Source organism: Gigantopelta aegis, chromosome 3 (assembly GCF_016097555.1).
Source record: "Gigantopelta aegis isolate Gae_Host chromosome 3, Gae_host_genome, whole genome shotgun sequence".
Taxonomy (NCBI): domain Eukaryota; kingdom Metazoa; phylum Mollusca; class Gastropoda; order Neomphalida; family Peltospiridae; genus Gigantopelta; species Gigantopelta aegis.
Window position 1 is genome coordinate 30,965,167 of NC_054701.1, and position 27,639 is coordinate 30,992,805.

Here is a 27,639-nt window from a genome sequence, read left to right on the forward strand (position 1 = left end):
TACTAGTTTTAGCAAATAAAGCAGCCATAGCTTTTCTACCTTGGTTGTATATTACCTTCTGAGAGGTGTTAAATTTTCCATTATAATGAAGACAGACCCCCAGGTAGTTAAAACTATCGACAATTTCTAAAGTTTGTTCGTGATAGGTCCACTTTTCTTCAGGTTTCACATTTCCACCTTTTCTGAATACTATAATTTTACTTTTATTAATATTTACTTTTAAATTCCACTCAATTGTGTATATATACAAAGTGTCTAACATATTCTGCAATTCATGTACACTTTCAGAGAACAATACTGTATCATCGGCGTACATTAGAAGACAGAGGTGAAGCATATTTAACTGGTATAGACAGTCCGTGGTATTTAACAGTTCCATTTCTAAATCATTGACAAATAAAGAAAATAAAAATGGCGAGAGGGTTTCTCCCTGAATTAGACCAGATTTGTACCAGAACGATTCAGATATTTTCCCCTGATATTTAACACATGATTTGATCTGACCATACATTGATTTTACAACATTTACAAGCTTGCTATTTAATCCTAATTTATAAATTTTTAGCCATAATGCCTTATGTTCAACAGTATCAAATGCTTTACTATAGTCAATAAAGGCTGTTTGGAAATGCTGAATGCATCCACCCCCGTTAGCGAAACGTTTACTGGCTGAACTTGGGGCTGGTGTTATACTATAGCGTATAACCGTATCTAGTACCTCAGTATTATACTACATAAATGACTAGGTGCTGACAAACATGACCGTAATCAGTCGCTGTGACAAATAGGATAAATAAAATAAATTATTTCTCAATGAACCGACACGCACATTTAAACCACTAAAGCCAGTTCCACAAAACACTAAGGAAGGAAATATTTTATTTAACGACGCACTCAACACTTTTGATTTACGGTTATGTGGCGTCAGACATATGGTTAAGGGCCACACAGATATTAAGAGAGGAAACCCGCTGTCGCCACTTCACGGGCTACTCTTTTCGATTAGCAGCAAGGGAATTTTTTTATATGCACCATCCCATAGATGGGATAGCACATACCACGGTCTTTGATATACCAATCGTGGTGCAGTCTGGGACAAGAAATGGCCCAATGGGCCCACGGACGGGGATCGATCTCAGACCGGCCGCGCATCGAGCGAGCGCTTTACCACTGGGCTACGACCCGCCCCACTGTACATAGGAAATGCTGAATGCATCCACCCCCGTTAGCGAAACGTTTACTGGCTGAACTTGGGGCTGGTGTTATACTATAGCGTATAACCGTATCTAGTTCGTCAGTCTTATACTACATAAATGACTAGGTGCTGACAAACATGACCGTAATCAGTCGCTGTGACAAATACGATAAAGTATGTTTTGTTTAACGACACCACTGGAGCACATTGATTAATTAATGTGGTAATTCAGACTCGTAGTCATCAGAGGAAACCCGCTACATTTTTCCTAGTGGAGCAAAGGATCTTTTATATGCACTTTCCCACAGACAGGAAAGCACATACCACAGCCTTTGTCCAGTTGTGGTGCACTTGTTGAAACGAGGAAAACAAATATAATAAATAAAATAAATTATTTCTCAAATGAACCCTCACGTACATTTAAACCACTAGAGCCTGTTTCACAAAACACTAAGTTTTCGTATGCGACTAAAGCAGTTTTACCGGCCGTACGTTCACGTGTGTTTGGCATCTATTTCACTCCAAAAATTACACAAGTACAAAAGATAGAGCATTGCAAGTCCAAAATAAAATGAAATATGTGTTCTTAGAACGGGGGGGGGGGGGGGGGGGGGGGGGGGGGGGGGGGGGGGGGGGGGGGGGGGGGGGGGGGGGGGGGGGGGGGGAGGGGGATACTCCCCCTAGTGCTGGAGAAAACCCTGAAATTCGGGCAAAAACGGTAGAGATATTCGGCAAAGTGTGCTAAACGGAGACCTTTTTACCATGTATTTCCGTCATTCTACCCTCAAAATTAGTTATAATCCATGGGAAAATGCATAATGATTCGTTTGTAACCCTATATAGCTGTTTGATAGTAATGATTATATAAATAAACGTTGTTATCCAGATTCAGGCATTTTTGTTTAATTCGGGCAAAAACCAGCCTACCCCTACAAAAATGGGTGGCCGTACGCCTATGCTGGTTTTACCGTTAATAGTAATGCGAATTGCGTTTATTGGTAAATTAACGTTTACGTGCAAAACTAGGCATACGTCGTTTTGTGAAATTGGGCCCAGGTATCATTCGAGGCCAACATTATAAGAAAAGCTCCAAATAGAAGCGAAACTCGATGTTAACAAATAAACATTAATAACAGATGCTTCTCAGATATCAGACAAATCTAGCAAATACGTTTTAATGACACATCGTAGATTTGCCAATGGCTAATACAGTTACACTACGTAGTAGTTGACAAACACACGGTTAACTAATTCTGCCATAGGACTACGGGCTCCCATTTTTGTAGGGTGGGGGTGGGGTATGGGGATTGGGTAGGCTGGTTTTTTCCCAATTAAGCGAAAATGCCAGAATCAACATTTATTCATATTGCCATTACTGCCAAACAGCTATATAGGGTTGAAAACAAATCAGTGCGCATCTTTACATGTAATAAAACTAATTTTGATGGTAGAATGAAGGAAATACATGTTAGGTTAGCACTTTTTGCCCGAATATTTGTATAATTTTTGTTCCAGCACAGAGGGGGGGGGGGGGGGGGGGGGGGGGGCAATTGTTTGCCCCCCACCCACCCCCCGTCGCGTACGTTTATAAGATCTGCCGTGTAATTATTACACATTAAAATCTTATGGCTCATTAAACTCTACATTGGGGATATTTGATGCCCCAAGATAAGAAAAGTAGTCGTCAAGATATTATAACATTGGGTTCAGCGCAGAAAACCAAATGTGATTTTTAAAAATTAATGACATAAGTATGTACAATAACATTGTCTTGGTGGCAATTTAGTATTGTTTACTAATATTATTAAGATTAAAAAATACTCCATGACTACAATGTGGTTTATGTTCTTTACAACTTGTTCATGATGTCATAATGAATTAACATTCACTCAACAAAAGAAACTACATTAAATTTTATATTTATTTCAAACGTGACAGAGCACTGTAAATATTCGATGCAGACATGTCAACACATATGCTTATTGAAGTTACAATTACGTCATTTGTTAAATATAAATTATAACATCAATTTCTTTGGTGTGTTTGCATATATGTTCATGCACATACAATGAGACACTACAGTACAAATATAAATAGAAACTTTCCAGAAATTAAAACATTTACCTTCTTCAGGTGTGAAAAAGCTGACTATGTAAAAACGGCACACACACACACACGCGCGCGCGCGCACACACACACATACACTGTAACAACCAATTGAGAAACGTATTAACGTGGTGGATAGGCGTCAATTCTTTCTCACACACAAACGTCGCCACACTAAAAAGCAAAAACCAACCAACCAATAAACATGGAACTACACATACAGGCACATCGTTTCAACACATCTGAGGTAACTGGGGTTATAATGGAAGAATGAAATATTATTTTGTTTATTATTATTTCACTAGATCCCTTCACTATAACACTAAATTATAACACCCATGCTAAAAGAAACATATGGTCCAGACAATACTTTAACACAAATAGAATATCTGTTATTTATAAAACAAGTATTCTGAGAGTACTGCTGAAGCAATACATGTCCCCCTAATGGGCCCAACACATTTTCATATCGCACAAGGTCAAGGGCCATAACTCTGTAAAAAGTGGGTAAATCGCCATCAAAGTCAGACTTGATCTGTAACAGTATGATAAAACTATACACAAAAGTCCAGGTCAATATCTTGACGCATGCATTGCAAATAAATAAGTCCTGAAAACTGTATGTGGGACAGATGGACAGACAGTTGCACAGATAGACAGACAGACACACTGTAAGACAGACAGACATAGAAGGTCGGAGACAAAACCTACAGTCCCCTCCGGTTGGACCAGCATGGAACTAATAAAAGAATATAACATGTCAAACAAATTCTGAAATGATTAACATGTTTTGAACTTTGACAATGTACAATTTTTTAAGATGTTATATCGATGAATTAGTTCAACAAATTACAAATACATAATATACTATGGTAAATGTAATGTGGTTAGTCACATTTGAATGATAAAGATGTTATTGGTTAAAAACATACATCCACTTAGTCGACTTATTTTATAACAGTACAGTAAAATTATAAGCAGCAAGTTGTTCATAATATCATGGTCAAGTTAAAATATGTATGGCAGTACTGGTTTCTTAACATGGTTAAGATGGATATAACTCAGTGATACAACTTCACATTAAGCTGCAAAGGGTCACTGGATCAAACCATTTCAGGGTTTTTATTGAGTTATTTTCCATTCCATGACTGATGAATCTATGCTACCATGTGTGTGAGTAAGTTATAAAGAATACCCATTCTGCTCATCAGAAGCTTTCAGTGTGTGGAGGAGTGATTTAATCTCTCACTGTCTTATACTAGGCCAAGTATCAAAATTGCCATTTTAAAGAACAAAGTTGAGTGGTGTGTTCTGTTAAATAGGGTAGGGAGAATACCTACCTACCTATCTAATGTATTTGTCTATATAGGCAGGTATTGATCGATCTCTATCTATCCATCCATCGATCGATCGATCGATCCATCTATCGATCCATCAATCTATATATCTACCTACCGGTACCTATGTACCTAGCTAGCTACCTACCTAGCTATCTATCTCTCTCTGATAATACTTTATGCATGGAAAATCAATGAAACCCACACTGATAGAGTTTAACTTACATAAAAAAGCCAAAAAATGTCTTCTGGCAAACAATAAAAACCCAGTCAGCTTTGAAAGAAAAAAACAGAAAGAAAAGAAAAACTTTGGGTGCACATATATGAAAGGAAAAACTAACAAAAAACCAACCTATTGTACCAACATTTATAATTAAAGGCACTTGTAGAAATTGTATTCAGGATGAAAAAACCACCATGTTGTAAATCAATCAGTTTTCATTATCCACAGGAAGTGCAAGTCTCATCTCTTATTAAAGCAAAGTTCTTAATTGCTATTTCTGTCGACACAGAAAATACAAAACATAGTAATTGGAATAAAATGATAGATGGCACAGCACCACCCATGGGTGCAAAAAAAATAGACATCAATGGAAACATAAATAATTGTCATTATCAAAAGAAGGCAAACCTGATGAGAATAACAGAAACCAACATATATGTGGTCATTAAACTTTACTTTGAAACCAGTGTTTAAAAAACCCCATTCATAATTTATTATTTCTGTAAAGCTTTATTTCATATCTATATACAACAGATTGTCACCATTAATTGTTTAACTGCAGCATGCTCTTCTTCGATACTGTATAGATATACTCACCAATGTATTCTCCATTATAACATTTACGTTAGAAATATTAAGAAAGCATGGCAACAGGCTACATGAGGGCAGCTCATGATAACTGTTGATAGCGATAACACACGTTTATCAAGCCAAGTTTGTACAGTGAAACCACTCTAAAACGGAACACCCATGGGACCATGTAAAACATCTGGTTTTAAGAGGTACATGTACCTGTATCTGGTTGAGAAAGCCGTAAGAGCATGTTCTATACCGATATTTAATAATAAGACTGAAAAACGCAGTTTTAAATGGATTCTGGTTTTCAGAGAAGTTTTGTTTTGGTTAATGATACCACTAGAGCATATTGATTGGTTAATCATCGGATATTGGATGTCAAATAATTGGTAATTCTGACATAGTCTTAGAAAGGAAACTCGCTACATTTTTCCATTAGTAGCAAGGGATCTTTTATATGCACCATCCCACAGATAGGATAACACATACAATGACCTTTGATATACGAGTCGTGGTGCACTGGCTGGGACGAGAAATAACCCAATGGGTCCACCGACCCAACAGAGATGGATCCTAAACCAGCTGCACATCAGGCGAACACTTTACCACTGGGCTATGTCCCACCCCTGTATTCCGAGGGTCTGGTTTTGAGGGTTTCACTGTATCTTGCATTAGTAAATGATGTCATGCGATGATGCAGGACTGCAGCTTTCAGAAGCCTACATTTGTTAGTGACATAGCAAACAAACATGAGGCGAGATATAAAATTGTTTATTCCTCTAACCAACAACAGTAGATGTAAGAAATTACAATCACTCCACAACTGATTAATTAAAAAAACCATAGCATGTACTATATTCAAGTGCATTCACAATTCATTTGAAACTAATTAAAAAGTGTAACATGTTAGCAGTTAACAGTTAAGTTTCTCATTCTCGAGATAATCTGTTACAATTACCACACGTTTAACACCCAATATCCGAGGATTAAAAGTGTAACATATGTGGTAGCAGGTAGTTTCTCATTCTCTAGATCATGTGTTACAATTACCACATGTTTAACACCCAATATCCGAGGATTAAAAATGTAACATATGTGGTAGCAGGTAGTTTCTCATTCTCTAGATCATGTGTTACAATTACCACACGTTTAACACCCAATATCCTAGGATTAAAAGTGTAACCTGTGGTAGCAGTTAGTTTCTCATGCTCTAGATAATCTGTTACAATTACCACACGTTTAACACCCAATATCCGAGGATTAAAAGTGTAACATATGTGGTAGCAGGTAGTTTCTCATTCTCTAGATAATATTACAATTACCAAATGTATAACACTAATAACACCAAATATATGAGGATTAAAAGAGGCATAACTCCGTTACTCGTGGGAGGCATTTTTCCCCTACAGCAAGTATACTGAGTAAAAGAAACGTGATTAAGTTTGAACATATTTTTCTTTCATTATAAAAATTTATCAGGTAAAAAGACTGACAAACATTCTTAGGAAATTGATCATTTTAAAAGATACAAAAACTAATGGGCTTCAAACTGAATAAAGTTAAATCAATTAAAGAAAACTAAATTAATATTAATGTGGTTTTTTTTAAATGTTATTCAGTATATATGTATATATATGCATAGGTGCTAGAGAAGTGCTCCCATCTTACAATGACTTGATACTTCTGATTACCCCTCCTCCCAACCACTCAAACTACAGTCCTGGGAATAACGTGTATGCACATATTCTTAAACAAACATTCCTTTCCTTGCACACATGAGACAGGTTAAATGAAATGACTTTCATATCTGTTAGTCCAATAGCTGTAACACGCTGTCATATGAATAAACAAATATTTAAGCCATATTCTTAAACACTGGAATAAATCTACACATTGACAGGGATGATGTCCCCATCTCGGAGCACTGATCTATCGATTTATGATAAACCACTGATTTCAAAATCCAGTGGAAATTCTCAAAATCACAACAAAAGACACCAAATGGACAAGGGTCTGCTCTAACCCATAGGAACGAAGGGCAGGAGAGCCTGTGTCCCCCACGTGACGAAAATGTACATTTTTTGTTCTACTCTATATAAAGAAAAAAATCTGGCTTATGCCCACCCTCCGACTAGACTTTGCTCTCCCTACATTATAAATTGTGTCAAATGTTGCTCCTCCGGGCCTGCGGCTAGGTGTCATTCAAAACACAAGTTTAATAACCATTTTGTCATTTCAACTTATTTTCGTGCTTATAATCCAATTAAGGTTCAAGCATGCTATCCTGGGCACACACCTCAGCTATCTGGGTTGTCCAGGACAACCAGCTATACTGTACATTGAACTGGCTACGAAGGGAGATAACTCCAACGAAAAGAGCTCAAAATTCTGAAATAAAACAAAAATAACACATGCACTACAAACTGAGCTATATCACACACAAGCACTATTCCTTAATTCAAGTTAGTAAGTAAAACATCTCACAAAACATGAACAAAGTGAACAAATCTGAGATAATTATTATTTTCTCCGTTAAAACAGAAAAAAAAATGCTGTATATTATTTTCGTTGTACAGTTCAAAATAAGTTCAGAAACCCGTAAATATTGGCCAATAGGATTGATCAAAGTATTAGCCCATGTACACAACATATAACTTTTAAAACACATAGGCAGTTAAAATGCTCTAACTTGTGAATGACTGTACTTTACTTCTACAGAAGACTCAAAAGGATTCATGTGTCGATATACCTGGATTACAGATTTCACCTGGTTATTGACATACAAAATCAACTCTTAAAAGATTCTCCAAGCCCAAACATTATTATATAGCAGAACTAATAAATATTTGCATTACTGCAATGTGTACCAGTATAGACAGTGCCAAATATTATATATATATGTACCATACTCAACAGTCCTTGAATTCACTGGCAAAAGCTGGAGTAGACAGCAGCAAGATCACACTGGAATTCAGAGTCAGCATATTTTAATTATTATTAATTTTGGGAAATTTACGAAAGTTGTGATAGATTAAACAGAACTTTGTTAACATCCCTTGAATCCTGACAAATGACATTTATTTTTTATCATATGTAACATTACAAATGTTTGTCTCCATGGGATAACAATTTCTATGATTGTTGCATATAAACCACTAAGAATCAAAAGTCTTTTAGGCTCTGTTAGACAACAAAGCATGCTCATTGCAAGTATTTTAGCATTGCACTGCAAGATTGTAAAGTTCGAGAGTTTAGTGAATTAGGCCCCTGGACTGAAAGTTCAAACTTAGAAATCAGTTTCTCCTATGACTGGTTGTAATTTCCTGGAAAGAGACTGGGAAGAGACTGGGAAGAGGGGTTGCTCTGGAGTCCACTTATGACCTGTAAATCTGGCTGAAAAACACAAGTTACGGAGCAGTTCTAAGATAGGTATGGTGTCTGTCCACCACCTGAGATAACAAATTCTTTTTTTTCTTTCAGATTACACATTCTGAACTTACATAGAAAGATTAAATTCATTTACAATATTGCATTTAAACATACCAGTTTTTGTATCTCATGTAAAGATGCTCTAATCTATGAGGGTAAAATAGTGTTCTGCTGACCTGAATGATCTCATTGAGTAAAGAGGTTCCTAGAATTCACATCTACCCCAATCCTTTGAAAATCCTACATTCACCCTTGTGAGATCTTGACCCTAAGCTTGAGCACCCAGTCCTGACTAAATTTGTATAAGTACTGAATAAAGCGATTACATCACCCACAGACACCTGCAAATGCAGATAAACCAGTCTAGTCTCTATTAGCATATCTAACTAAACCCAGACTTATATTGTGTGTCCAAATGACCTTCCATTTGACCAATCAGAACCACTGCTGACATAACTGTGCCAGTGTAGATTAACAAAACAAAAAATGGAACAAAAAGGAATGACTGCTCATGAAGAAAGGTCAGCTGGACAACATATGACACTAGCACCATGTGCACTGTTTATAAAACTTTTATGTCTAGACAGGCATGTGTAAAGGGGTTGCTTTCATGGGTCACACACACACACACACCCCCCCAATCCCAGCTGAAGCAAATTTTCTCCCCAATATTTTTTGGGGAGCATGACTTGACCCCCCCCCCCCCCAACCTTTTTCTAGCCAGTCTAGACTCCACCGTATTAAATTCCTGAAAAAACATGCCTACTAGACTAAAGTCTTTAATAACATATCAATACTTTTAACATCATAGCAGTGTCTACAAACAGCGTATGTGTAACATCATTTTAGATCTGAGTTTAGCCTGCAAAGTTTTATAAGCATGTGTCCCATTTCAAATCTTCTAATAGAGACTGATGGAGAGTGGCATTAAGATTCAATTTCAAACAAGACTGACAGATACACATCCATCCACTCACGTGTACACACACTCAACCACACGTGCACAGCATAAACGTCTTTGATAAATTACACACCGTCAGTACACTGTACATACACCTCTATATTTACAATTGTACAGACACAATTTAAAAAGAATGAATTCCTCATTCGTTAGAGGCTAGTAAGTTACTAAATGTTAACTGCTCAGAAAGGTGTGTGGACTGGAGTCGTCTTCGGATTTACTTTCTAACGAGAATGGTGGTATTTTACAGTCAAACGATGTTCCATCTCTTCTCTCCATTTTGTAAGTGCCCCTAGACAAAAATTAAAATAAATGAAAACAATTTTAAATTTTTACAATTAGTACCATGACAGGGTTTCAGCAAAATGCAAATTAAAGTTGAATATGGTAAATACATTTCATTAAATCATCAAATCATTAAATTAAAAAATAAAATAAATAAATTTCTTAAAATAGACTGATTTTGTTATATTTTGGTTTGGTAAACGAAAACTTCAATCTGATCACCAATATTCTGACAAAATTTACCAAACTGCTAATATCTTTTGGGTCTATCTTAAACCATGAATTCAGTTAACAAAAATAAAAATAAAACCTACAGTTAATATAGTTTTAACTGTTGATCATCAAATCAACAAATGGAATTACTGCAAACCTGGAAAACACATGAGTGTATATAAGTTGTATGTCATTTGCTTCCAACCTCAAATTGTGAATTTATATGCACACATTATTACTCTTGCAGATAGCTTGATGTGCATTGCAAATATCAACAGGTGTTTGTGAGATTTGCATATCATGAACACATGCTAAAAAAAAAACCAGGTCGCAAAATTACTCAAGTTTACAATAAATAGGAATTTAGCTAACACAGTTCATAATTAATCAGAAAGGTGATTGTCAACTAAGATGTTTAATGAGTTTTTATTTTTCAGCAGTTAATTTCGTTAAGAAGGACTGAATTTGACTACATATATTAAAACATAATTCATCAAAATGATAATTAAATCTTTTGTACAGCTTAAAACATTGGGTTTGGGTAATACTGGTTTCCTGCTGGTGGCCAACTGGGAGCTGCAGCAGAATAACCAGCAATGAAAGGAAGGTATCGCAGCAATGGCACATTAATAGTATATAAAATGAAGAAAAGTGTGTGACTTGCCACATATGTCCACTGGGGGCTTGTAGAGATACATGGCTGCTATACTGAAATGCTGGCTGGTCTTTTGACAAAACAGGTTCCTGAAATGAAACAGATATTTATGTAATCATATACACTAACAAATAAACTCTGCTCAGACATCACTTTTCAAATGTTTACTAACAGTATTGGCTTGTGTTTTTTCCATAATCTTTAAATGTTCTGACATTGGAGCAAATCAAATGTTTTGCAATACATCTTATGTATTTCTTATTACTTTCCTTATTAAAACTAAAGTTTCACCTATCCCAACCAGTGCCCCATGGATAACATATTAAAGACTATGGTATGTGCTGTCCTGTCAGTAGGAAATGCCTATAAAAAATCCCTTGCAATTAAAAAAGAAAAATGTACCACACTTCCTCTTTGATATCCAGTAGCTGATGATTCGTAAATCAATGTGTTCTAGGGTTGTCAAACAAAACAAACGTTGAACCTTGTTAAAATTAATCTTTAGGGCGTATACCACCGAATTAAAACCAACAGATGACAATGGTAAAAAATGTGGCTATAGCTGCAGATCTTCATGCAACTTTTCAATCAACATAGACAAAAATTCTACAACATCTCGCTTTAACAAGTCATCAAAGAAAACTGGAGATGTAGTTTATCATTTCTGATATGATAGGAGGCATTATTGACTATGAGTTTCTCATAACACTTGGCAGGGTGTGCACTTTACAGTCACTTGATCGCCAATGGCAAGTCAAATTAGTGTCGGGCAAGTCAAAACCGTATCATGTGTTGCCCGCCTGACGACCGAAAATTTTCGCATATTGTATTATGTTTAAAAGTTATTTTTTATTTATTATTTTCAACTGGTTTCCTGTTAGTATCTGTGCAACCAAACCCACATAGGACATAATGACCACTTCCCCAGTCTATCAAACAGTCTAAAACTATTCGGAATGCCTTGGCCGGATTTGATTATGTATTCAAAAAACTTGACCACGTAAATGTACTCGTAGGTTCATTCGGAACACCTCGGCCATGTCCGTCTTTACTTTCCATTTAGTTATAATCGGAACAATTTGTCACATTCCGCAGAAAGATTTTGTTTACAAGCCTGAAGTTTTCGGAAGTTACATTGTGTTGGAACATTTTCATTTCTTACGGAATATACTGAGACTACTATACCAAACACCCATTCATCACTGCGAATGATTTCATCATAGATTGCTGTCAGCTTAGTATTTTTGTAATTCCTCGATATACAGCTACAAAAGCACCTTATTCATACCAAGACCGAGCCTTGGTAAAACATCCCAGATGTTTGATTGTGTGGGTCCCGTGACAACATAATACTTATAAATAAGTTAATTACAACAGTTTGTAATAAAACTAAAACAAGTTCTGTTTCCTTCTTTTGTGTTGTTATTATTGTTTGTATAATATGATAACATGTTTTTAAAGTGCAATTTAAGTAAGTTATTTTTTTTACAAAATTTGGTCGCGGGCCATTCAAAAAAAATCCCAAGTGCATACCCTGACTTGGTATACTAATTTTAGTGACACACTGGCACACGATTCAAGCCAAATAGCACCTGGTACACTGGCACTAATTCAATCAAATCACATGACTTTACTGGCCAGATAAACTGCCTTATGAAAAGTCCTGTTATGTATCTCACCAAATTGTAGTTATCGACATATTGACAAACCACATGCATACAAATTATTATACAAATTTGTGTGTTCTACTGATTTTACAAAATGTGTGTAAGGTTTTTGCATTGCCCGAGCGAGAGCTAGTGCAATACATAAAACATAACATGAGTTTCGTGAAATCATTACGACACACACATGAGTGTAATAGTTTCTTTATTATTATTGGGAATTTTTTTATGTATAACAAGGGCCGTCTGAAAATGCAGTCTGAACCAGGACTGAGGAAGCAATGTTATCTTATGACGTCGCTTCCCAAAATTATATCATTTTTATTAACTCAGTTATGTGAAAACTGATATGTTTATTTGTTTGTTTGTTTTGTATAACGACATCACTAAAGTACATTGATTTATTAATCATCGGCTATTGGATGTCAAACATTAGTAGCAAGGGATATTTTATATGCACCATCCCACAGACAGGATAGCGCATACCACGGCCTTTGATATACCAGTTGTGGTGCACTGGCTGAAACGAGAAATAGCCCAATGGGATATGATAGAGTATGATATGATGTACCTGTCCAACCACCCCTCGACCACGGACGGTCTCCAGCGTTCCTGACAGACTGAATATTCTCCAGTGTCGTTCTCGTAGCTGTACAGTGTCATCTCCCAGGTTCTCCAGCCGCACGCAGTACCGCCACTGTCAACACATATATAGCATATATATATATATATATAGCGTGCATCACACACATACATGTTTATTCTAGACAAAAGACAGTATAAAGAACAGCATATATTCACATATATTCAGTAAAAATTAATCACTGTGGTGTAATTATAATTTTATAAACTTCAATAATGTATTTTATGCAAGACTTGCTTCAAAGTTGTTTCATTAATATTGATTTAAAAAAAAAACCCCAAAAAAACAAATCATAGTGGTCGAACAATATGACATTTGGAGTGTTTCATTGTAAGCATCATACAATATAGTATCCAGCTAATTGAGTTTCATACAACCATGAACAGAACACAGGAAATAAATATAAAAATGAGGTAATGTAACCTAAACTATTATACTGACCCAGTATACATGAGTTTGCTGTGATTCCTGAAAAAAACAACAACCCAAAAACAATAAGGAAGTTGACAACAGTACAGTTTGCATATTCATCAAGGGTTATTAGTTTACAAAGACAAGTTACAAGCAGTTATCTTCAGGCAAATTATCCTTAAAATACTAAATTTCCACACACTATAGGATAAACTATTTACAAGTCGTACAGCCTTGATATTTTAGATCACAATTAATGTCTGTTTATTAACTTTGATGCATTAAATGATTACGACACAGTAACTGATATTCTTCATTTTGTGTATTATGTATTAAATAAACACTTTATTACCAGAAAAAAATGAATCTAAATAGAACTATTTCAAAATTTGATTGTGACTTAAGACACATTTGCTTATAAAGCAGACCATGTGGTATGAAGTTGGACATACCTATTTTCACAGACCTTGTTCACTTTTACGGTAAAAACATTCACATGTTATTAATCAAATCTACATTTATTTAGTATGTGACACAAGTAAATACTTAAGTATTTAACTAGAAAATAAAATCAACTGTATAACAGTTGTAGCCAACAGGTCTTCATTTCACTAATAGAGTTCCCATTACGTTTCCTACCTTGGTGGTGTTTGCAAGGAATAATACATGAAAATGTCGGACACTGATATTAAGATCAACAGATACATACAAGTTCAAACACACCTTACAGTTGGAGAGCATAAGATATAATAAAAGGTCTAACAAGTAAACTGAGATTTTACCCTGCACCCCATGTAAAATGGAATAACTGTCACTCGAATGTTCTCTGTTGTTTCTCGATGCACATCAGACAGCTGTAACCAGGGGTGATTCTTCTCCTGCCATGCCCTTAATGTCTCACGAGCCAAGAAAGGAGGATCTGCAATTATAAAAATACTAAATTAGGAATCAACGAAAAAAAGGAATATTTATTTAATGACACCTCAGCACATTTTATAATTACTTATAAAAGGTGTTAAGTAAATGCTGATTTCGACACTGGGTCCACACAATGAAACGCACTGCCACCACACAGAATCAGAAACCGACAATTTGGATCACACAGTGAAGCTGATAAAATATAGTGCACAGAACTTTTAGGTGGCTAACGCAGACTCACTGTTTTCAGGATCGTGTATGAGGAATTTGTCGAAGAGTTCGTGTTGGAGGGGAGTAGCTTCTTCGCTGGTGTACGGAAGAATATCTTCATGGGCAACGTAGTCAAGACCTGCAACAGACAGTGGATAAAAAAATACCATGTTCATAATATACTGACACAGTTCCATGCTAACAATACACATATTGTAACATGTAAGTCACTAACAGAGCTTTACTAATTACTAAACTTAGAGATTAAATACATTTTCTTATTTAGAATATCAGTGTCTGTCTGTACACAGTGTTTCAGGTCATCTTAATGTTCACAGTAGCCAAAACTGAATTGTACCTCCCTATGTTTGTATATACATGTCTGTGTGTGTGTGTGTGTGTGTGTGTGTGTGTGTGTGTCTATATATATATATATATATATATATATATATATATATATATATATATATATATATATATATATACAGTGGACTCTGCATAAACCGGTCCATTTCTAAAGCCCCGTCCAGCTACCGTTTATCTCTTAAGTATAAATCTCTGCCTAATCCGTACTCTGTCTACTCCGGACCAAAAATAAAGAACGAAAGAACCGTTCATGCATTAATTACCTCTGTCTATACCGGATTGAGATTTGACTGAACGACAGGCTGCTTAATTAGTTGAACAATGATCGTCACTTGCCGAGTAATCAAGATGCCGTTGCAAGATCAAATACAAAATGTAATGACACTCGTGTGAAGTTTACTCTTATTGCGGTAGGACGTTAGATCTGGATTTTGTATTCAAATAATTTCGTACGTACGAATAAATAATGTTAGATATTAGAACGACCAGAAACATGTTTAATATGCAGCCACTAATATTTTATGCAGAAAAATATATTTGATATGTAGCCTAATTACAATCGTTAAAAAGTCTCCGTTAGTGGATAACATCTTAAAAATTGCAGCAAACTCAGGAATGTCCCTTTAAGTATATTTTTTTATGTCTGTGAAATAATCGATTGCAAGTCTAGCTTGTATGACTATGTTTCCCAACCATCCGTGGGTTCAAATGTCATTGTTGATCACGAGTTGTCGATTATTCAAGAACCATAACTCTGGATGAACTCTGTCTAAACTGGTCCTCTATGTAAACCGGACTGTTTCGATGGTACGAAGTGAGTGGTTTAGACAAGAGTCCACTGTATGTATGTATGTGTGTATATATATACACACAGAAGTTACAACAGACAATGAAACTTACTGGTGACCCGCTTATTTTGTCAAGCCTGTAATAATATGAAATTATCCGACATACAAGAACTAGGAAGTGAACAGACAATGTAAAGCCAAAAGGAGCTAGGATTAAAGTACAGGGCTAGCTCTGACACTCGCCAAATTCGCCAATTGTGAATTTTAAGAACAATCGATGAATCTTTTTTTAATTTGGTGAACAAAACAAATTGTGTAATAATTGATATTTTGTTGAAAAATACCTACATGTATATAACACGTAGGTTTTGTATTTTATAGATAATTTGGTGAACTTTTCTGATCATTCAGAGCTAGCATTGAATCTGTTCTTTTTAGGAACTGCTTATAGTTGACAGATTTGTTTAAACAAATGGCTAACTGAGAAAATTTAGGCTATGATGACAGATCTATTTTTCTCACTGCTGTGAAGAACAAAGAAGAAAGACCGACTTACCAGGAATAGCATAGAGAGCTCGACTGTTCTCTTGGTTACCTAGAAATGTGACTGCTTCGGTCTGGGCTCTCTGAAACCAAACAGAAGTAGAAATACTTAAGTTAAGTGTCTTAATAAATTACATAGCTCAGTAGTTTTTAATTCCATGCAACTAAAAAGTTTAAATTCTGCTTTAAGTGTAATAATTAAAGTAAAGATCGAAATAAAAAACTCAGTGACATACATGTAAGTCTCAGATGGCCATATTGTGGTGTGAATGTTAGAAATATCACTCAAATGTTTGCATTTCAAAATATTTAAAACTAAAAACTGGTGTTCACCCATGAAACAACAAGTACATGTCACAATCTGCACTTTGTTAACAAGAGCAAATAGAAGGCAATATGATCATGTAAATGCATATGTGCTAGTAATACATGTCATTAATCTAGTGAGAAATGAATACACAGACTAACAATGTGTGGACAGTCTCTGGCATCAATTAGAACTTTATAATACATGTGATTATCTCGTGAGAAATGAATACACAGACTAACAATGTGTGGACAGTCTCTGGCATCAATTAGAACTTTATAATACATGTGATTATCTCGTGAGAAATGAATACACAGACTAACAATGTGTGGACAGTCTCTGGCATCAATTAGAACTTTATAATACATGTGATTATCTCGTGAGAAATGAATACACAGACTAACAATGTGTGGACAGTCTCTGGCATCAATTAGAACTTTATAATACATGTGATTATCTCGTGAGAAATGAATACACAGACTAACAATGTGTGGACAGTCTCTGGCATCAATTAGAACTTTATAATACATGTGATTATCTAGTGAGAAATGAATACACAGACTAACAATATGTGGACAGTCTCTGGCATCAATTAGAACTTTATAATACATGTGATTATCTCGTGAGAAATGAATACACAGACTAACAATATGTGGACAGTCTCTGTCATCAATTAGAACTTTATAATACATGTGATTATCTAGTGAGAAAGGAATACACAGACTAACAATATGTGGACAGTCTCTGGCATCAATTAGAACTTTATAATACATGTGATTATCTAGTGAGAAATGAATACACAGACTAACAATGTGTGGACAGTCTCTGGCATCAATTAGAACTTTATAATACATGTCATAATCTAGTGAGAAAGGAATACACAGACTAACAATATGTGGACAGTCTCTGGCATCAATTAGAACTTGGTAATAAAGGTGATTCTTTCCCTTCACTTCCTTCCCAACTTGTGCCGAACTGTCATCAAGATTTCTGTAATATTAACACAAAAACAATAAATGAATGAGTAAACATTATCATTAACGGCCACAAACAAAACACATCAGCTACTGAGTATCAAAATAATGAATGATATATTCATTTTAAGGAAAGCAAAGGAATATTTATTTAATGACATGTTTCAGCAGAATTAAAACTATGATCTTTGGCTATTTCGACACTTGGAGTGGGATGTAGCTCAGTGGTAAAGAGCTCACTTCATGCTCAGTCAGTTGGGGTCGATCCCCATCGGTGGGCCCATTGGGCTAGTTTTTGTTCCAGCTAGTGCACCACAACTGGTATATCAAAGGCTGTGGTATGTGCTATCCTGTCTGTGGGATGGTTAAAAAAAAGATCCCTTGCTACTAATGAAACAATTTAGCAGGTGTCCTTTCTAAGACTATATGTAACAATTACCAAATGTTTGACATCCAATAACCGATCATTAATAAATCAATGTGCTCTAGTGATGTCGTTAAACAAAACAAACTTTATTTTAACACTTGGTCAAGAAAGAGATGAGAATTCTGCTGCAACCACACACTACATGTACAGGGCTCACCCTGGATAAAAAATACCTGTAGCCAAAATATTAGCCAAATGGAATTTTTATTAGCCATATTGAAAATGCTTTAGCCAAAATTGTTTTACTGTATAGAGTATTTATATATGAATATGAAAATGCATCTTTTTCGGCTAATTGTGTACAAACTGGAATAAATCTGAATAACAAAACCGTATTACCTGATCAAAATCAAAGACAGCAATGGGGGTAGGGGCAGTTAATATATTACTTTGATTTTTCAGCGGTGGGAGGATGGGGTGATGCATTATCTTCAGAGTTGGAAGCCAGTACCCCCGTACACCTGCCCCCACTTCTAAGGCCTACGACAATAAATTAACAAACATACAGAAATATGGGGGGGGGTTAATGTTTATGGAGGGTGTTTTTTCTTTCTTCTTTTTTTCCCCCCCACAAAAAAAACTTGAGTGGGTTTTTTTTAAATATAGAGCTCATTATTTCTTGAAATAGTTATCTTTATGTTTAAATTGCTTTTTTTTTTTTTTTAAGTGACCCATCAATTCCCCACCCCCAACAATTTCATAATTTGAGCCATGTTGTTGCTGTTGATGTCAGCGTCGTGTTAAATGCTTGTGATTTCTGTTTGTAAAATACCTAGGCTAAGAATGCCAACTTCACAGTATATTCCATTTATTAAAAATAATAATAATAATATTTATTTTTTTTATTATAATTTACGGTCTTTTTAAAATCCAGCTAACTTATTAAATTTCACCTCACAGTCTTACAAATCTATATCTAACAAATATGATTATTGTAAACTAATTTTATTCACTGTACGTTTAACTGCAATTTGTATAAATACTGCATGTTCATTTCCCGCGATCACTATCTGAATGCATGCTCTTGACCATGGGTACAAAATTAACAAAGACAAAGAAATAACCAAAACTGCAGTTAGGTATTCATTGATGCGAACAACTATTGTTTTTCTACAAATTAACATCAATATTTACTCCTGTGTAATCGTATTGTTTAATGTCCGCAACAATGTCTCTTGACACGTGGGTGTCAGCTGACTCTGAAGCGTGACGTATTTGTGCCGAGAGCTGTCCTCTGTTCAGCCAACGAACGTTCTTCCTAACGTTCGTGAACTATTTGATTGGTGTCCGTCGTGTCCTTTGGTTTAACGTGAAGCGCACAAACCAGTCTAGCGAACGTTTTCTTTTCGCTCGGTCTGGCTGAACTCAGCCCTTTGGATAGCCTACATGTCTTTCGGCCCTGAACTGGCATGTGTATTCAAATTGACACGCATTGTCGGTCTGTTTTTATTACTTTGTTTCAAAGACTTTACAAAGTTAAAATAACAAGTTACAGACTTTGATTTTATACATGTTGAATGCATGCCATTAAAATTAATAACCGTGATTATTAAAATAAGCAAACTTCATTAGGCCCACGCTGTATTCTGGATGACATCGTTTCTCGTTACTGGTCGCGAGATCGCTATTACGCTAATTGAATATTTGGTATTATTATGTTTGAGTGTCGGATTGATTATGTAACAGTTTGTTCACATTAGAAGACAGAAAATGGCTTAGCCAAAATTTTAGCCACTTGCAAATTTTATTAGCCATTTTTTTTTAAAATTAGCCAATGGCTAATTTGGCTACCGACAGCACGAGCCCTGCATGTATATCTTAAATTAATTTCATAAAACAAAATGCAACATTGTAGCTAAAAATCCACATGACACTATAAAGTCTTATACTACATACATGCAAATAAGCACGTCCTACATGTAAGTGCATCTCACCTGTCCTCGGTCTTGGTTGCCGTATCACGATCATACACTCGAGCCAGCCACGGAAACAGTGCTATTCCTCGGTAACCAAATATCTTGTGCAAGAACAGCTGAAAACAAACCTCACTAAGATGATGAAAATGTACACCATAAAATTAATTTGCTGAAGAATTAGTTGGCTAACTATAACTAACCATATTTGTAAATACTGTGGTACAAACAGTACCTCAGAATTATACAAATAAAATAACTCAGGGTTATTCGAAACCTTCACTCACCCTGTGCTGTCTTAGACCATATTTTTTGTTAGCATGCTACAATTCGTTTGGCATGATATTTAAAACAAACTAACAGCAGGCCATATGTTACTTCCTATTTCAAGCTATGTAATACAATATACATGTAGTTTATTACAACAATCATACATATATTACTCTGATGTCGTCACAACAGTGTACGCACTCAATCTTTACCAGAAAAGGCTCATGCATGATCACACACTCTTCTCTCTACATTTGCACTGGAAAGTTTTAATAGAGAAGCAAACTGATCCCCTTGCAATACAAAATTTAACTTAAAATTTTATATGACTGCTCACCTAGCACCATTTTAGGATCTTTCAAACATAACATACATGTACATGTGCATGTAAATGTAGTATAGGTAGCACTAAACCAAATACTTTCCGGCTGGGTCAAAGTCCGAACTTTTGATAGAGAAGTTAACACCACAAGTCCTGTGATTGGTTATAAATGTGAGTGTGTTGGTTGTAAAAAATATTAGTTTCATCTGGGCTAAAAATGTATGCAATTTTATTTCATCTAGTACCACTGTGTCAAGTAGCCGTGTGCATGGAACATTTATGGTGTACCTGTAAAAAAAAGTACTCAAATTTTGTGTGAAACTAGGAGTGTTGTAAAAACATCTGGTTATACCTGAAAATAAGCCATGAAAGGTACCATTTTTTTCAGTTAATACTTTAAGGTAGGGGTTGTAGTACTGATATTTATGGGTCATAGTTTGGTTGATATATTGCATATAGTGTTTTTAAACACAGATGTTAACATGGTCGCTTATGGGATTTTAATTGGTATAGACATAGCTGTAACTGATCTACTTAATCTTGATTTGTGGACTTCAAACATAGTACATACCTGTATATGTAACTAAAATAAATATAGAGCAAAGCTACGATGCGGTCTGACATTTGTTTTTCATCATACTGATACATGGCCAGCATATTTTAAACCACGGTTATTACACCCTGTACTACCAGTCAATATTTATGTTTTTTTTGTCAGTAATTTAACAAGACTGCAGTAATAATGTATACATGTTACAAGTAGATGTCTAGCACATGGTCTTAAGGGTGAAAGAAGAAATCTGATGATATCATACAGACTTCTCTGATCAAAAGAACTTTAATATATATTATACACTCTTCGACAAACTGAATGGGACATAATACAGCTTCTGATATACAAATACATAGAGGATACTCACCAAGCACGAGTTGATAAAAGTATAAAATCCGAGGCTTGCCAAGAATTTTTATACTTTTATCAATGAGTGCTGATAAATTATGATATCACAAGACACGAGAGGGGTATTCTTTTTATCATCCATTATCATTGTTTTCATTTGCAACAATTGTAAACAATATGTCAGTAATGTGGGTTGAATGTCACTATATTTGGCAGCGGTAGACTTGTTAACTAGCAAAATGACAGTGACGTGACATCACTAATAATAGGCTGAAATACACACAGTGAAATAAGGCCAAACAAAAAAATAGGTGTGTTTCCGATTGCATCCCACCAAAAATTAGGGTAGGTAGGTAGGGTTTTTTTTTATATTATTTATTTTTTTTTTTTTTTAATTGAATACTATCATAATAATAATAATAATAATTATTATTTATCATCATTATCATTATTGTTGTTGTAGTAGTAGTAGTAGTATTGGTATGCACTGTTTGTGTATTTCCTTAAATTAATGGGACATTTGTATTAATTTCGTTGTTCTTAATTTAAATACTTTATGCAAACATTTGAGATGCATTAATAATAAGAACTGTTGATTTAAGTGAAGACGAGAATTAAGTTGAATTGATACGATTATATTTAATCGAAATAACCTGTACCAAGGCTATGTTCGTACATTCGGTTACTTCCATGACCGACTAAGCTGTTTGGTGGTAGCTAATCAGGGGAAGGAACTCTATTACAAAAGCTTTTCCATAATTTCTCGATGTTTTTCGGAAGGGAATTACATGTGCAAAATGTATCGTATAATAGTACGTAAACAATGTGCAAGGAAGGAAATACTCTTGTTTGGTGATGTTGTCCTCTTTTATTTTTACTTCTTTTTTTTATTTCTTTTTCTTTCTTTCTTTTTTTTTTTCAGTTCAAGAGAAAAATATTTAGGGTCGGGGGGGGGGGGGGTAAAACTAGGGACGATCGGTCGACCGAAAACACACCTATTTTTTTGTTTGGCCTAACAAAATAATGTTGTGTGATTAAAAATTTACCAATAAAGATTATAAGAAGCAATATCTCCTTGGAGAATATCCCAGGAGATATCGCAAATTATAGTGCAAAGCGATATCTCCTACAAAAGCCTTTAATGGATGATAAATACAAGTACATGCACCTAATCACCCATGAGGTACTGCATGACTCGAACTTAACAATGGTGCCGACAGCCATTACTGTCATTAAGATATAATTTGCCGTGGGTTGGGAGCGTCACTGGTGGAAATTTTGTGCTGCTGGATAAAAAGTTGCTGCCATCAGTAAAACTCCTCAATGACAGCAAAATTATAATATCTGGTGTACATTATCTGCCAGTATTTAACATTTGTACATTTAAAATATGTCTACATGCAACAAAATAACCTTTCAGTCATATTTAGTTACTGCAAAAGTGACCGTTTAAAAAAATTGCTCAAAATTGCTGTCAATGGGCTGTTTCACCCATGACAATTAAACAAAACTCTACTGTAGGTGACAAACTCTTAAGTTTGAGGCCTGATACTGTAAGACAATGGGTTCCCGCAAAAGGGAGAATGATCAATGACTCATCTTATCTCAGATGACTGATTTATCACTGATCTATATCCCCCTGTATGCTTAAAAAATATTAAAAAAAAATATTAAAAAAGCAGACCTGTCCAGTTTCATAAGAGTTTCCATGATCTTTTGGAGTTTCCAGAACACCAACTTCTGCCAACCTATACGAAAACATTGAAAAACAAAAACAAACTTAAATTGTTTGAACAGTATTAATACAAATTAAGTGGGGTGAAGACTACTACTGGTGCAGTCTTTGCCAGGAAAGACAAGTATTTTGTGGCACTCCCATAGAACTGTAGCACTTACACAATGTACACACAGTTGAATCCTGTTGGCTCAAACCCTGTCGGTGCTCGAGGAAGTGTTCAACCCATCGGGTAGTTTGACCTAACCATTCGGTCAACAACGTGTAAGTATAACTCGGGACTTTGTTTTTGGTTCGAACATTGCGGTGTATTCTACCATCCCGAGATTCTACTGTATATGTAATCAAAAGTGCAGTTATGGGCTTACATCGGCCTACACCAGCTAGTAATTCTGTTGAGTCACATTATTTAGTATTGTTTTTTTTTTAAAATAGCTTTGATGATTTTGATTACAATTTTTTATTTAAATATTCATTTAATACTTGTAAAGTTGTATTTTTTTTTCAAATGGAAGTTTTATATTTATACTGACTACAAATATTGTAGTAATAGTTGTATTTTTTAATGTAAAACTCAATACTGATTAAGATCCTACATAAATTTGTATTTTTACGTTTTTAATTTTTAGAATCCTTATTTGCTTCCACAGAGAAACTATTGATGTGTGACCTGATACTTTTAATGATGTCACAGACACTCACTCACTAGTATGTAAATATAAACATGTATGTACATGCCGACGACACTTTAAACTATTGATGTGTGACCTGATACTTTTAATGATGTCACAGACACTCACTCACTAGTATGTAAATATAAACATGTATGTACATGCCGACGACACTTTAAACTATTGATGTGTGACCTGATACTTTTAATGATGTCACAGACACTCACTCACTAGTATGTAAATATAAACATGTATGTACATGCCGACGACACTTTAAACTATTGATGTGTGACTTGATACTTTTAATGATGTCACAGACACTCACTCACTAGTATGTAAATATAAACATGTATGTACATGCCGACGACACTTTAAACTATTGATGTGTGACCTGATACTTTTAATGATGTCACAGACACTCACTCACTAGTATGTAAATATAAACATGTATGTACATGCCGACGACACTTTAAACTATTGATGTGTGACCTGATACTTTTAATGATGTCACAGACACTCACTCACTAGTATGTAAATATAAACATGTATGTACATGCCGACGACACTTTAAACTATTGATGTGTGACCTGATACTTTTAATGATGTCACAGACACTCACTCACTAGTATGTAAATATAAACATGTGTGTACATGCCGACGACACTTTAAACTATTGATGTGTGACCTGATACTTTTAATGATGTCACAGACACTCACTCACTAGTATGTAAATATAAACATGTGTGTACATGCCGACGACACTTTAAACTATTGATGTGTGACCTGATACTTTTAATGATGTCACAGACACTCACTCACTAGTATGTAAATATAAACATGTGTGTACATGCCGACGACACTTTAAACTATTGATGTGTGACCTGATACTTTTAATGATGTCACAGACACTCACTCACTAGTATGTAAATATAAACATGTGTGTACATGCCGACGACACTTTAAACTATTGATGTGTGACCTGATACTTTTAATGATGTCACAGACACTCACTCACTAGTATGTAAATATAAACATGTGTGTACATGCCGACGACACTTTAAACTATTGATGTGTGACCTGATACTTTTAATGATGTCACAGACACTCACTCACTAGTATGTAAATATAAACATGTGTGTACATGCCGACGACACTTTAAACAGTGACTCTGCAGAGCTAGCGCTGGGTGTCCAAAACATTTCGCCAAATTATGTCCAAGAATGCAACTCATTTATTTTCAAGCAAATATCAATTACTGCATGATTTTTTTTTCGCCAGATTAAAATAAAATTTGCGAATTGTTCCTAAAATTTGCAATTGGTGAATTTGGCGAGTGGCAGAGCTAGCCCTGCTCTGCCATATATTTTAGGCTTGAACACCATTAAAAAAACTACAGGTAGAGACCTTCAGATTTCACAGAGACAATCGTTTCCAGTACTGTGTCAGTAAAATCACTGAACCAAAATTTGCTTTGCCATCATTATTATATAGGGTACAACTATTCAACAAAAATAATATATATATATAATTATTTTTTAAAAACGGTTTCTGATGTGTTCCCATGATCACAATTAAGGCATGAAATCAAAAAAGTGTTTCCCATGAAATATGAAATCCTGTTTTAAAACTAAGAAGGGTCATGTGTTCTTGCCCTATTTTGATTAATGTGTAGAAACTTTAATTTTGGTAGTAAAAACTTTTTTTTTTTTTTTTTAAGATAAAACTTAAAATATCTTTGCTGCTTGACTGTCTGCATTTCTAACTGTGAGAATGGAAACAAAAACAAACGGTAGGTGGAATATTTCATTTAAAAATGGGGTAATTCCATATGGCACAATGAGTGGACATTGCATCAAACACTACAAATGACGTAGTGCTAGGGTCTGGGATTTGAACTTCAGACCATCGGGACTGTAGCCAAACACTGTATCCACTCGGCCACGCAGTGGATCAACAAGTGAGACTGTATTTTAATACTTATAAATCTCATAGGGTGTATTTTAACGGAATGAACCGAGCATCTACAGAATAAAATGAACCTTTAGTCCCATAATGCCTCATTGTGTCTTCTGTGCTATACTTCTACCAAAAGCACCCCAAAAAAGAAGCACCTTTGTGGAGAAAAGTTTACACAGAATAGTAATTTTTCAATGTATATATATATATATATATATATATAAACATTCAATGTTTAAAAAGGTATTGTATATAACTAACCCTAAACTTACATTAATTCTAACAAATATTAATTATACCACCTGAATGAACTGAATGCTGGAATGGTCGAAAGTCTTGTCCAATTTAATAGAGACTACAACTCAACAGAGTGCGAGCATACCCAGGCATCGAAATAAGTCGAGAACGGTCGTTCAGGTTACCGGGAGGTTACCACATGTTAGAAAAGTCGAGAATGTTTTTTCGTTCTCGACAAAAATTTCAACGAACGGTAGTTTTGTTTCCGAACGTAAACCAGGCAATGCATTCAGGACTTCTGCGTTTCATTATCTCGTCAGGAATTGCATCGATGTTCGTGCGCAAGTCACTCCGCGTTTAAGCAGCGTCCACTAGATGAATTTATGTCCGCGTTTTGTTTTCTCGTACAAAATTGCACCGATGTTTGTGCGCACTTGTGAAATTGCAAAGCAATTTTGGCAATCCGCGTTTAAGCAGCGCCCGCTAGATAAATTTACTTCCAGATTTCGTTTCTCGTACCGATGTTCGCGCGCACCGTTACAATTTCAGAACGACTGCGTAGTAGTAACAGGAATTCAATTCTAACTTTCATATAGTTGTGGAAACCTATAGGTTACCAGACTATATTTTGTGGTAACCTGTAAATGGGTTACCAGACACAATGCTTATTTCGATGCCTGCATACCCCACAATAAGGAAAGAGTTCGACCCGTACCCCTCTATATCAGTCTCTAAGACTAACCCTAAGCCTAACCTAAAAACTACCCCTAACCATGATTGAAAGGGGGTACGGGTCGAACATATGCCCACAATAATTGATGATGCAATAATAATAATTAATTTACATGTTTATGATGTTACTTCTATTCTTAATGACATCACTTTATGACATATTATAAACACCATTAGTTTAGTTAAATTCATTGTCTGAAGACAAAATGATGGTGCCAGAATTGCCTGTCGTCAACCATAATCATACTATTTATTAATAAATGTTAATTTAATCATAATATTTTCATATTCATAATCATTAACGATTAAGTTTAACTGATTAATGACAATAAAAACTTTTAAAATAAAACCTTAAACTGAGGAAATAATAAAAAAGAAAAAATTGCAAATATATTTTGAGCTAAAGAGTGCAAACCTTGTAGAATTGTGTCTAACACAGGTATTCAAAAAAGGTCTGTAATTAATCGACGTTTGCGTTAAAAACCGTTTCAGGATGTTCGCAGCCATTTTTGTTTCGAAATAATTATTTAGAGTTATCCTTTCTTGGAATTACAATGGTCTCATAGCATACAATATATTTCTAATCGACATCATATATTATTTCCACTCCTATCGTTTGTAGCTATTATCATTATAATTATCATTAGATGCAACCCGTGCTTCGCATGGGG

General features: G+C 35.2%; 1 protein-coding gene across 4 annotated transcripts; it reads right to left on the reverse strand.

Annotated features, from left to right (window-relative positions):
- Nucleotides 1–3,102: 3,102 nt before the first annotated feature.
- LOC121367880 (polymerase delta-interacting protein 2-like) lies at nt 3,103–27,480 on the reverse strand. Of its 4 annotated transcripts, XR_005957443.1 has the most exons (13): nt 27,384–27,480; nt 23,322–23,385; nt 20,166–20,263; nt 17,721–17,820; nt 16,537–16,606; nt 14,858–14,965; nt 14,481–14,617; nt 13,729–13,755; nt 13,216–13,341; nt 10,990–11,069; nt 9,996–10,119; nt 8,342–8,401; nt 3,103–7,825 (listed from the first exon to the last, which is right to left on the reverse strand). XR_005957443.1 is itself a non-coding variant. In XM_041492324.1 (12 exons), the coding sequence occupies exons 1-11, from the start codon at nt 27,473–27,475 to the stop codon at nt 10,002–10,004; spliced, it is 1,020 nt and encodes a 339-aa protein (XP_041348258.1). In that variant the 5' UTR covers nt 27,476–27,480; the 3' UTR covers nt 3,103–8,401; nt 9,996–10,001. The 4 variants fall into 4 exon arrangements, 2 of the variants coding, with proteins under 2 accessions (XP_041348258.1, XP_041348257.1); XR_005957442.1 differs by having other exon boundaries at nt 8,342–10,119; XM_041492324.1 differs by having other exon boundaries at nt 3,103–8,401.
- Between the last annotated feature and the right edge of the window lie 159 nt (nt 27,481–27,639).